This window comes from Monodelphis domestica, chromosome 2 (genome assembly GCF_027887165.1).
Source record: "Monodelphis domestica isolate mMonDom1 chromosome 2, mMonDom1.pri, whole genome shotgun sequence".
NCBI classification, from domain to species: Eukaryota; Metazoa; Chordata; class Mammalia; order Didelphimorphia; family Didelphidae; genus Monodelphis; species Monodelphis domestica.
The window spans coordinates 209930779-209943240 of NC_077228.1; the positions used below are offsets into that span (position 1 = coordinate 209930779).

Here is a 12462-nt window from a genome sequence, read left to right on the forward strand (position 1 = left end):
TTTTGGGTGCTGACAACTGGAAACAAAGTAGATAGCTGCATTAAAAAAATTTTTTTAACCCTTATCTAAAGGATAATACTGTGTATTGGTTCTAAGGCAGAAGAGCAGTAAGGACTAGGCAATTGGGGGTGAAGTGACTTGCCCAAGGTCACACAGCTGGGAAGTGTCTGAGGTCAAATTTGAACCCAGGACCTCCCATTTCTAGGCCTGGCCCTCAATCCACTGAGGCACCTATCTGCCCCCAAATAGATGCATTTTGATAGAGGAATGTCAAATTCTGGTATGTGAATATAATGGAATATTACTATGCTCTAAGAAATAACAAATATAATGATTATAGAAAAGCATGGAATGACTTAGATGAACTGGTACAAAGCGCCATTAGAAGCCAAGATACTGAATGATGACAAGTAGTATAAATGAAAAGAACAGTAACCACAATACAATCAAAGGTGAATGTTGCCAAATTGTAAAGAATAAACCTAGCCTCTGAAAAAGACAGATGAAAAGACACTTCTTCCAATTCCTTTGCAGAATTTTCTTTTTAAATTCCTTGTAATAAGGAATGGCTGAAGGGAGAAGTATGTATAGGAATATATGTAAGTGATATAAAAACAAAAGATATCAATAAAAATATCTTTTTTATAAAGCCATTCCTCAATAAATAAATGATTAACAGATAGGAAGACAGTTCTTGGAATAAGAAATCCAGCTATCAATGACCAGATGAAAAAAAAAATGCTCCAAATCCCTCTTCCCCTCTATTGGAAGTACTTTACTGTTATCTTCAGAATTTACATCCCTCCTGGGCTGATTTCCCCCTTTAAAATTTTAGGCCATGGGATCCTACCTATCCTTTCTCTGAACTCTAAGATGAATTACTCACTTCCTCTCCAAGGGCACTTTCTACCCCAGCAATCAGTTGTTTCTTTTTGGTAAGAATCAGATTTGGAATAGAAGTTTTTCTCCTTGGTTCCTCTACTTTTTGAAAAATGAAACTATTATTAAGACAAATTTAAAAAAATTCTTCTTTGTTAGAGATTGAGTTCCAAATAATAATTAAAATCCTCCAGCATTTGCTATATCATACCTCCCTATTCTCAGTTTGTGATCTGTTTCCCCAATTCCTTATCTATGTCTCCTTTTTGTCTAGGTATCTTCTATATACTCCATTAAGATTATAACTAATGTTGCTCTCTCTCTTGACCCCCCAAATAGTTTTCATCATTCTTTCCTCCCTTTTAGCACCCAAACCCTGGATTTCTTCATATGAGAGAAGCCCATGATCTTCTTTATATAGAATATACCCTTTCCTCACCCTCCAATACACCCTTCAACCTATCCTTTTCCTCTTAAATAAAGTAGATCTTTACACAGTCACATTGCTATCATGAGCTTTATTCTACCAAACTTGGATGATAGTCAAAGTCCAATTTCCTTTCTTATTATGCATGAATTTTTTAAATGTATTGCTACATTTTGTTTAAACACAACAGATACATTTAAGCAACAGCATATTTCCCTAAAAGGGCCAAGAAAAACTTCTCCAAAGTGTGATCATATACCAATAAGCACATATAGCCCTATGCCCCTATGGAGTATAACAGAAGGAAAACATGTGTCTGCCCTTTTTATTCTAATGGCCCAAGTCCCAAGAGTTGGCCTGAATTTTGTTGCTTCTCATGGTTGACTTTATTTCCATTATAGTTGTTATGTTTATTGTTATCTGGGTTCACTTTGCTTGTTACACAAACTGTATGCATTTGTGTGTAGACATTCAAGGCCATGATATTTATTGGTGGCTTTTTTCTTAGATTTTGTCACATGACTTTTTAGGTATTTCCATTGCTTATTCTCATTCTTACTTTTCCCTTTTGTTTGAGGCAAGGGATTTGGTTACAACTCTTGGATTCTCCTATTATTGTCTAATGAGCAGAAGTTTAGAAGAGAGGTCCTAGAAAAGTTGTGTCTGGAAATCTCTGGGATTATTTTCTTGGTTGAAGGTGGGCTCACTGAGCTGTACAGTTGTCAGCCAACTTTGTGTTTTGAACTGGGGTGCATTGCTGGATTTAGGCATCAGACTGAGGGAAAGAAAGGTTTGAATATAGAACACCAAGATTTTACTCCCTCAAAATCTGAAAAATAGCCAGAGAGCCAAGGTAGAAGAAGCGCTTGCGCGCTCTCTCTCTCTCCCCCTCTCTCTCTCTGTCTGTCTCTCTGTCTCTCCCTTTCCCTCTCCCTCTCTCTCTCCCCACCCCCCTTTTTGGCTCATTAAGAAATTTTCTGTATGTTGTATTTGTGCATCTGTTTGGTTTTTGTTTTTAATTTGTTTGCTTATTTCACCAGCCCATCTTTCCGGAAATCAAGGATGTCTAGAGCCCAGAGTTTCCCAGATAACAGGCAAGAATATTCAGGTAAACTGCTTCAGATCTCAGGTTGTCTTTTTTTGTCAGAAATTTTGTGCTTTGCCTCTTACATCCCTGAGCTAGTTAATCCAGACCAATTCCATTCAACAAGGATTTGTTTAAAACAATATGTACACACATAAAAGCAAATACAAAATAAGTGGAAAAAACAACTGGGGGAATGAGGAGAGGCCCCAGGTGGGAAAGAGCTCTTGAGCTAAACTGTGAAGGTAACTGAGCATTCCAAGAAGCAAAGAGTCAAGAGAGAGCATTTCAGGCATAGAGTGCAGCATGTGCAGAGGCAGGAGACAGGAGTTAGAATGCCAAGAGGGAGAAACACCACATAGCTTTTTTTAAAGGTGATATATCATATTTATTGTAAAAAAACCCACAATCCAAGCAATTGCCTTATCGATAAGATTTCTAGTAGCAAGCCTGGGGCCTGGAGCCACCAAACTTCTTGGATTCACAGCTCCATGGGTCAGCCACCAGCAGAGGTCAGTCATACTGGATGAAAATATCTTTTATTTCCTTCTTGTAGGCCTCATCCACATATTTCTGATAATAGGCCGCAAGGGCTTTGGAGATAGACTCTTGGACAGCATAAATATGGGCCATGTGATCTCTTCCCTTCACACGGACTGTGATATCTACACCATCAAAATGTCTCCTTGCCTAGGAGGAGAATAGCTTGTATTTCAGGTTGTATTTCAACAGCTTGTATTCCAGATTGCAGGGCTCAGTCATCTCCAAGGGTCGTCCATTCACCTCAATCAGCCCATTTTGCCTCTCTTGCAATGGACCTCATGAGGAAGAAATAAGATGAAATCATTTTCTTTTTTTTTCTTTTTTTTTTAAACCCTTCTGACTCAGAATCAATTCTGGGTATTGGTTCCAAGGCAGAAGAGTGGCAAGGGCTGGGCAATGGGGGTTAAATGACTTGGCCAGGGTCACACAGCTAGAAAGTGTCTGAGGTCAGATTTGAACCTAGGACCTCCATTCTCTAGGCCTGGCTCTCAATCCACTGAGCCATCTACTGCCTCCAAGATGAAATCATTTTCAAGAGATAGGTTAGGGCCAGATTGTGAAAGCCTTTAAATGCCTCTGGAGTTTATCTAGAGGTAATAGGGAGTCACTAAAAACTCCCTGAGTAGGTAAATTACATGGCCAGATCCCATTTCTCAGTCTTCCCCAGGTACTCTTCACTGTTCTTAAGAGATATTGAGAATTTAATCTATTTACAATTTTTATTCTGAGAGGCCAAAAGGGTCCTCAGTCTTGCTGTTGATTATCCACTCAGTAGCCAGTGCCCATTCCTGTATGTATCTCTTTCAGATCGTGACACCCAGCTGTATGACAAAGGGGTGAAGGGTGGAACATATCCCCGTCGTTATCATGTCTCTGTCCATCACAAAGACTACAATGATGGTGAGCATATCCCCTCCCTCTGCTAGTTACCCTGTGCCTCTTCCTGCATGAGTAACTAGGAAGAGGGAAAGAAGCCCTTGTAGAGTTATCATCCACCAGCATGATTTTGTCTAAACAGCCTAAACTGAGGTGCCCCTATATAGTTTCACTCAGGGTCCCATGTTTTCACCTTTCACTAAAGGTGTGTCCCAGACTCTATAAATTGGGGGGGGGGGGGGCGGGGGCGGGGAATAGCTTCCTTGTCCGTAATCTTTTTTTTAGAGAGCGTGGAGACCAACTCCAAGGTGCCCACTTCTGAATTCCATGTTGACATGATCCATCCCAGTGAACTGTTTGAGAATGTTGATGTTTATCCTAGTTTTTTTAGGAATACAGGAAGTGTGATTATTGCTGAGAGGCTTAGGGTAGGAAAAGTGCATGCTGAGCAGCCAAGGTCCACTTTGGTATTGTCTCCTGGGGCAACTCTTCCCCAGATCATGCTGTGGCTCTCATGTCCCCTAAAGTGATCTGCTTCATTTTTATCTGCTTTTAGCTACTCAGGAATGGTAAAACTAGAGAGGTGGTGAAGATGACTAAATATAGATGGTTTTATTGTTCTATTTCAACCCATCTTAAGTCTTCGATGCTTGCCATTTTTGGGGCAGAAAACCTTATGGCCAGTAATATAATTTTTTCCTGCCCTCTTTTTCTTGAATCACTGTAGGCCGGAGAACATTTCCCCGGATAAGGCGTCACCAAGGGAACCTGTTCACATTGGTCCCCTCCAGCCGTTCCTTGAGCACCAATGGAGAGAACCTGGGCCTGGCAGTGCAATACCTGGACCCTCGAGGGCGTCTATGGAGTGCTGATAGTGAGAATGCCCTCACTGTTCAGGAGAGGACTGTGCCAACCAAGTGTAAGGCTCTACATCTGGCAAGAGTGGGGGTCTCCCAAGGAAGAGAGAGGAAGGAGGCTGAGGGGAGCTGTTAGCAAGAGTTTAGGAACATTTGAGCATCAGTGTCACACCTCAGTGACTCTGCTCTCGTGCTCTTACTTTAGACAGAAGGCCCCTAAAAGGAAAGGGGTTTGGCCAGGCCCATTTGCTCTCCACTAATAAGTAACAGACCAGAAATGAAATGTTCTGACTACAAATCTAGTGACTCAACTAGATGATTTCCAAAGTCTTCTCTAATTCTAAGTCTGTGACCTTTTATATGGACTCCCTGGTTTGAACTTAGATCCAGAGAAGGAAAATGAATCAATCCCACAGATAGTGAACAGCAGAACTCAAACTAGCCATTAGATCTCTTCAGTTAGGAAGGGGTAGGAGAGTGGCATCCCCACCCCCCATCCAGCTTCTCACACACCAAGGGTGGCTCAGACACTGGGCTAGAAAGATGCTTCTTTCTTCTTTGCCTTCCTCCCCCCCTACCTCTAGGCCATCCCACCATAGCCCTTCTCTTGGGTTGCTCTTACACTCAGCATTAAACTGGTCTGGCCTGATCTAATGGAAAGCTTTGGATTGTAAGACAGAGCCCAGATTTGAGATCTACCTCCATCACTCAGCTCAATTCAGCAAACAGTACTAAGCACCTGTCATTCAGCACTGTGCTAGGTGCTGAGGGATACAAAGAGAAAAAGGAAACCCTGCCCTCAAAGAACTTGCATGCTATTATTGGCAGAGATAGAATTTGTCTGTGAATAAGCATGGCACAAAAAAAATGGAGGTGAAAAGAGGGCACACCCAGTTGTCTAGGTTGGGGAGTGCTTCTGAAAGGAGGTGGTATAGCTGCTAAGCCCTGAAGGACAGACTAGGATTCTGAGAGATGAGAATGAGAAAGGTGCAAATTTGTAGCATTGGGAATGATTTGTGCCATTGCATGGAGACTAGAGATGAGGTATAAAATAGGGGGATGTTTACTGCTTGGTGGAAACCTCTGAAAAGTTACTTAACCTCACTTCACCCATGATATTCTTTTTATGGTTGCCATAGATATATTGAGATTAAGATGAAAATTAATGGTATTAAAATGTGAAAGAACTTTCTAAATAAAAATAGTTGGTTGTTGCAAGAGAACATTTTTACTTTGACTTGAGTTGACCCTTTAACTCTACAAACTAAAGCGAAAAAAAAGACCTGGGTTTCCCATTGATTAACTTGATTTATGTTTTACTGTTTTACTGTAGTGAGAAGCTGAAGTCCACAAAAGCCCCCAGACTTAGACTTTCAACCTGGACCATTTAATAACAGCTTCTCTATTGCCTTTCCAATAGCTCCAAGTGCTCCCATAAACTGGCGACGAGGGAAACTTCTGGGTCAAGGTGCCTTTGGCCGAGTATATCTGTGCTACGATGTGGATACTGGACGGGAACTTGCTTCTAAGCAGGTCCAGTTTGACCCAGACAGTCCTGAAACAAGCAAGGTAAATAGGATTCCCCCATCCCTTTCTCATCAGCCATTCCTGCCAGTCTAATCATCCTTACCTATCTGCATAGCTTTTCTTAGGCTAAACTAACCAGATCTCTCCAGACTGTTAGTATTGCTCTTGAATGAGAACAAGGGTGCAAAAACTTCAAGAATGCTCCCAGGACAGTAATAAAGATGAACACAGGAAATCCAGAGGGGAAGGTAGCAAATAGTGCCAGACAGAGGCTCCCACAGAGCCCTTAGTCTGCTTGGATTCTGGGGATCATACACCCAATTCCCAAGGGGAATACAGTTTGAAATTCAGTTATAACACAGAAGAGAATAGAAGGAAGTTCAGATGGAAGGTCAGAGAAGCAGGACAATTTTGAAAGTAATATGTGGAACTTTATTGTTGTCATTCGGTCATGTCTGACTCTTTGTGACCCTTTTGAGTCCTTTTTGGCAAAGATACTGGAATGGTTTGCCATTTCCTTCTCTAGCCCATTTTACACAAGAGGAAATTTTGGCAAACCGGGGTAAGTGGCTTGCTCAGGGTCACACAACTAGTTAGTGCCTAAGACTAGATTTTAACTCCAGAAGATGACTCTTCCTGACTTTTTTATCCACTGCCCCACCTAGCTGCTCAATTTAATATGTAGTTAAGCAGAATGAAATAGAGATTCATAATGTCTTATGCAGTGCCCTCTTCGTGTTCTGTATGTCTGGAAATGCTCTCCCTTTTAGACATTTTAAAACATTTTTTTCCCTCTTCTGAGCATTGAGGCTTCCTATAAAAGCTAAGTTTTAAACTCTCTGAAAAACTCTTTTAAAGGCCATGGATCAATTGAGAAAGTATTTCAGATGAAGGAAATAAGATGAGTCAACACCTAGCAGAGGAATGAGAAAGGTTACATGAAGGATACGATGAGCAGATGGAAGAAGCTTTGTTGGGGACTTAGAGTCTAAGAAGTTAACCTGCATGCTAAGAGTTTGGAGGAAGGGATGGGTGAAAACTGGAATGCTCAGAAGACTAGACCAACTAGTTCAGGTTTGGCAGCCCCAATGTTAGGAAGCCAATGTAAGCTCTTAAGCAAAAGAGGGACATGAAAGTTATCTCAAATAATTAGGTCAACCTGCAGACTGTCTCAGACCCTAGAAAGTCCTATGGATTTAATTTCTCAGTGTCATAGCTAGGCTTAAGGAAGTCATGGCTTCTCTGGATGCAAAGGAGGGAAGAATGGTTTCCTGGCATCCTCACAAACTTTGAAGCACAAAAAGTGCTTCTGTGGACCCCTCTAGCTTCTATTGCTTCTTGGTTCCTATAAAAAATGTCTCCTTTCAGTGGGAGGAGAAAGTGGGATTGGGCTTTAGGAAATATGGTGGTCTCTGTGAGGAAGGGACATACTCTGCTAGCACCTTTTTGTGCTCAGGCAAAAGATACTAATCCTACTGCAGTATGTAACTAACCCAGAGGCTCACATCTTTATTGACTGTCCCCAAAAGACTGTCTCCAAACATCTAATGAGAGCAAATTTATCCATTTTTCTGTCCCTTAAGAAATTCATATGTTTCATTAACAAGAATAGAGTAGAAAAGGGGAGCAGGGATTTGTGGGAAGATCTTGTTTTTAAAAAAAAAAAGATAAAATTTTTGGAGAAATTGAAATCTAAGAAGAGGAGAGATGTAATGTGTACCAGTGGGTGGTGCATTAATTAAATTCCTATGCCACTCTTATAGAGAGCCCTGCTAGGTCCTGGGCTAAGGAGGTAAATTTTCTCTTTTCCACAAAATGTGGTTATAAGTGTTTAATTTAATCCCTGAGTGGGTATGGAATCCAATTGGCAGAGCAATAGATAGCCTTATCATACATGGTGATGTCTAGAAGACTAGACAGTCAGGATTTGTGGGGACAACAGGGCTTCCTTCTCTCATCCCCCAGGAGGTAAGTGCTCTAGAGTGTGAAATCCAGTTGTTGAAGAACCTGCAGCATGATCGCATCGTGCAGTACTACGGCTGTCTCCGTGATCGCTCTGAGAAGACCCTGACCATCTTCATGGAGTACATGCCAGGGGTATGCTAGCATGTGGAGCACACCTGGGAATATGGCTTAAAGGGGAAGAAAAAGTGTGACATAATATGAGGTGGAGAAAAAAGATGTTGGCCAAAGGGGTGGTAGGGAGTAAAGAAGCAGATTACTCATTTAGTGCCTCCAGTGGGCCAGGCATTGTGCCAGGCACCGTGAATATAAAGACAAAGTGAGACTCCCTACCCTCAAGGTGCTTACATTCTACTTAGAAAACAGCATGTTCACAGATGAGTAGGTGCAAAGATATATCCAAGCCAAATTCCATGATTTCTGGGGGGCATTAGCAACTGGGGGAAAAGCCTCTCATATTTCATAGTAAGTGCCACTTAATCTGAGTCTTAAAGGGAACAAAGACTCCAAGAGGTAGAGATAGAAGTGAGGGAAAAGAACATTTCAGGAATTGGGAACAACCTGTGCAAAGGTGCAGGAGATAGAATTTTATGTAAGGGGAATAGTGAGTAGGCCTGTCTGGCTGGGTTATACAGTGTGTGAGGGAGGAGGAGTAACAGGGAATTAGTCTGGAAAAAAAATAGGCGAGAGCCAGGTCAGGAAGAATTTTAAATGCCAAACAAAGGAATTTGTCTTTTATCCTAAAGGCAATGGGGAGCCACCTGGCATGTGAGAATTATCAGTGGCAGCTCTGTGGAGGGAGGGACTGGATATGGGAAAACCATTCAGGAGACTGTTAGCAGAAAAGACCAGAGACATAGGAGGGCTTGAACAAGGCTGGGAGTGGTGTGAGGAGAGAGTGGGCTGTGGAGACAAAAAATATGAGGTACAACAAAAAGGGATGGCATTAAAGGGACTGAGGATGTTCAGTCCAGAGAAGAAAAGACTTGGGAGGCATATTGGCTGTCTGCAAATATTAGAACGGCTGGATTAGACTATTTGGGTCTGTTTGGCCCCAGAAGTCATAATTGGAAATAGCAGGAAGTTACAAAGAGATAAATTTAGACTTGATACCAGAGAAAATTACACAATTTAGTAAAAAAAGCCTGAGAAGAAGTGGTTGGATGGGGCAGAGGAAAACCAGCAGGGAGGAGAGAGTGGTCACAACATCAAAGGTTTCAGAAAGAGACTGTAAAAAAGATGAGGAATGAGAGGATGCATTAAATATAGCAATTAAAAGATCAGTGAGGAGCAGCAAGGTAGCTCAGTGGATTGAGAGACAGGCTCAGAGATGAGAGGTCCTGGGTTCAAATTTGGTCTCAGAAACTTCCTAGCTGTGTGAACCTGGACAAGTCTCTTAATTCCCATTGCCTAGCCTTTGCTGTTCTTCTGCATTGGAACTAAAAACATTGTATTGATTCTAAGACAAAAGGCAAGGGTTTATTTGGGGGTGGGGAAGAAGAAAGATCTAAAGATCACTGGTAACTTCAGAAAGAATGGTTTTCATGAAATGATAAAGCAGATGCCATATTGCAAAGAATTGAAGAATGAGAGGAGAGAAAGTAAAGACAGTTAGTCGAGATAGTTTTCTCAGAGTTTTGCCAAGTTGAGGAGGGGTGGTTCATCAGTGATAGATAGCAGTAAGGGATGGTTCTATCACGTGAGGTTTTTTTTTTTTTTGGTAAGGAACATCAGAAATGAAGATGATGGTGAATGGAGAAGTAAGACTGTCCGGCCAGGGGAAGGCAGTCATCATGTAAACTGAAGAGGAAGATGTGGAGACAGATTGTGATCTGGGCACTGAATTCCTTAAGAAAGGGAAGAGAAATCACAAACAACCACAAGATCTAAATAGGAAGAAATCTAAATGGAGTAAATCTCCAAGGAGAGTAGTTGCTGTATAAAGGTAGATATGGGCAAGGTCTGAAAGTGTCAGGGAGGTACAGGGAGTATATCAACTCCTTTTCTGGGCTTGATGTTTTGGGGGACATGAGAGATGGGGCACTCAGTACCCAAGAAGGCATTGCTTTTGGAGTAAGCCAGGTTTGTGTGTCCCAAGGAGATGGAAGGATTGAGAGTGCAAGTGACCCAATGTGAAAGGTCATCTGTTAACAGTAAAGAAAGAGTTCCAGATGGCCCAGTGGAAGGGTAGAATAAAATGGGTTAGGAGCCCAAGACACATTTAGGTTTGAGGGAGTAGGACTATGGTGGCCAAGTAAGAGCTTCAGCTTAGGCAGTTTACCCCCTTGAATCATGGGGGTTCTTAGTGGAAGCATGGAGCTGTATTTGCCCCTGCCCTTCTCAGTAGCAATGTTAATACTGATTGGATTACTAAGAAGTGGAAAATGGGGTTGGATGCCTGAGGAGTAGCAGAAGGGCAGATAGCAAAATGCTTCTCCTGACTACACTGCCTCCACTCCCAGTGTTCTGTTGGGATGGCTACATGGTACAAGACCCAGGCTGGAGATGAGGTGGGATTGATTTACTCATAGCTAGTGCCAATCCCCAAACTTGGTTGATTAACGTTAGTGGGGGTGGGAGGAGCAGAAAAGGGCCTCTTTAGAATAGGAAGATCACTGCTTCTGGTTTTGAGGGATGACCTTGTGCCCTGGTAGATGACTGAATTGGGTGCAATTCCAGAACCAACACTATAATGGTGTCACCTAAGTCAGTACAGTCTTATGGATTCTGTTTTTGGAAACCAGAATGTTTGGTTTGTAGTAATAATAGGCATAAAATTTTGGGCTGACGTCAGTTAGCCATCCTTAAACTCCCAGAAGCTGAATGGCCATAGCCCTTGTGTGTTGGGGGGAGAGGGAGAACTGCCGAGTTCACATTTCCCTCCCCTCTCCTTCTGTCCCAGGAGTCTCACTCTGCAAAAATAGGTGCCTTTGCCTGTTGCCTAGACCGTGGCAGGTTTGCCTTTGTCCCTGACTCTCTTACATAGCTGGAGACCTAGGAAGGAAGTGATGCCCCTGGTTCTACTTGCTCTAATTTTCTGTTTGGTGGCTTGGCAGGGCTCAGTAAAAGACCAGCTGAAGGCCTACGGTGCCCTGACTGAGAGTGTGACCCGTAAATACACACGACAGATCCTAGAAGGTGTCTCCTACCTGCACAGCAACATGATTGTGCATCGAGACATCAAAGGTGAGAGTGTGGGGTAGAAGCCAGTCACCCTCTTTGGGTGACTGATGTTCTGGGTCTGGAATTGTGCCGTCATTCAAGGGAAGGCCAGTAGCTTTGGCTAAAAGGGAAGGGCGCTTCCAGCTCGAGGATTGCAGTGACTGTCCTCTTATATCCCAGGAGCCAACATCCTCCGCGATTCTGCTGGGAACGTGAAGCTTGGGGATTTTGGGGCCAGCAAACGACTGCAGACCATCTGTATGTCAGGCACAGGGATTCGATCTGTCACAGGCACACCATATTGGATGAGCCCAGAAGTGATCAGTGGAGAAGGCTATGGAAGGAAAGCAGATGTGTGGTAAGCTGCAGAGCAGGGTGGGAATGGGTTCTTTCCTGCAAAGGCCCACCCAGAAGGAACGGGAGATTCCTACTCTCCCTCTCTAATCTCTGATGAGTCCAACACAGAGGTCAGTTTATCAGAGGTTAGAACAAGAGAATGAGGGCTTCAGGCCATTTCTTTCCCAGAAGCTCCCACTCCAGAAGTCACGAGGTTAATAACCCCACTCCCCCTCCCCAGATCTCCCCATTGCACTAGGCTCTTGGTGCTCTTGGGCCAGGCAGCTTCTTGTGCATCTTCCTGGCTCCTGTCTGATTGTGACGGTGAAGATACTCCCATCATCTCTGGTAAAAAGGAGGAGGAGACTGGACCCAAGCCAAGACAGCAGGACTAAGGCCAAATGGGTTATATGTTTCTACCCCTCAAAAAGTAAACCTTTTGTTACTGGGAGGAACCAGGCCATGGAAAACACACCTGATGTTTAGCTGAATCTTTTAAAGAAATAGAGGTTGCTCTGAAGCAGTCTAAAGAGCAATAGACTCTCTTGAGATTTTCCCAGGTGGTTTGCATTTGCTTTGTTTGGAGTTCATGTCCATTCTCTGAAGAGACTAGCAAAATGCACAGTTATCCTTCAACTAGACGTTTTCTCATAGTTGTACTTAGAAATACACTTCGGTGACATTTTTTTCTCCTTTTTCCTCCAAGATCCACTTAGATTAGGGAACTCCTGAGGGCCGGTCTATCCCAGGAGGGGGTTGTACTTAGTACCCTTTCCTGCCCAACAGCCTCCCCTCTCCCAGACCCCTGC

At 42.9% G+C, this 12462-nt stretch overlaps 1 protein-coding gene across 1 annotated transcript in view; it reads left to right on the forward strand.

The window, feature by feature from the left end:
* MAP3K3 (mitogen-activated protein kinase kinase kinase 3) overlaps positions 1-12462 on the forward strand; it is a 126750-nt gene that overhangs the window by 111204 nt on the left and 3084 nt on the right. The window contains exons 10-16 of the mRNA XM_007482552.3: positions 2347-2414; positions 3741-3833; positions 4537-4728; positions 6087-6235; positions 8159-8290; positions 11212-11341; positions 11498-11675. Coding sequence (XP_007482614.1) covers positions 2347-2414; positions 3741-3833; positions 4537-4728; positions 6087-6235; positions 8159-8290; positions 11212-11341; positions 11498-11675 — 942 coding nt within the window. The remainder of the gene's footprint in view (positions 1-2346; positions 2415-3740; positions 3834-4536; positions 4729-6086; positions 6236-8158; positions 8291-11211; positions 11342-11497; positions 11676-12462) is intronic.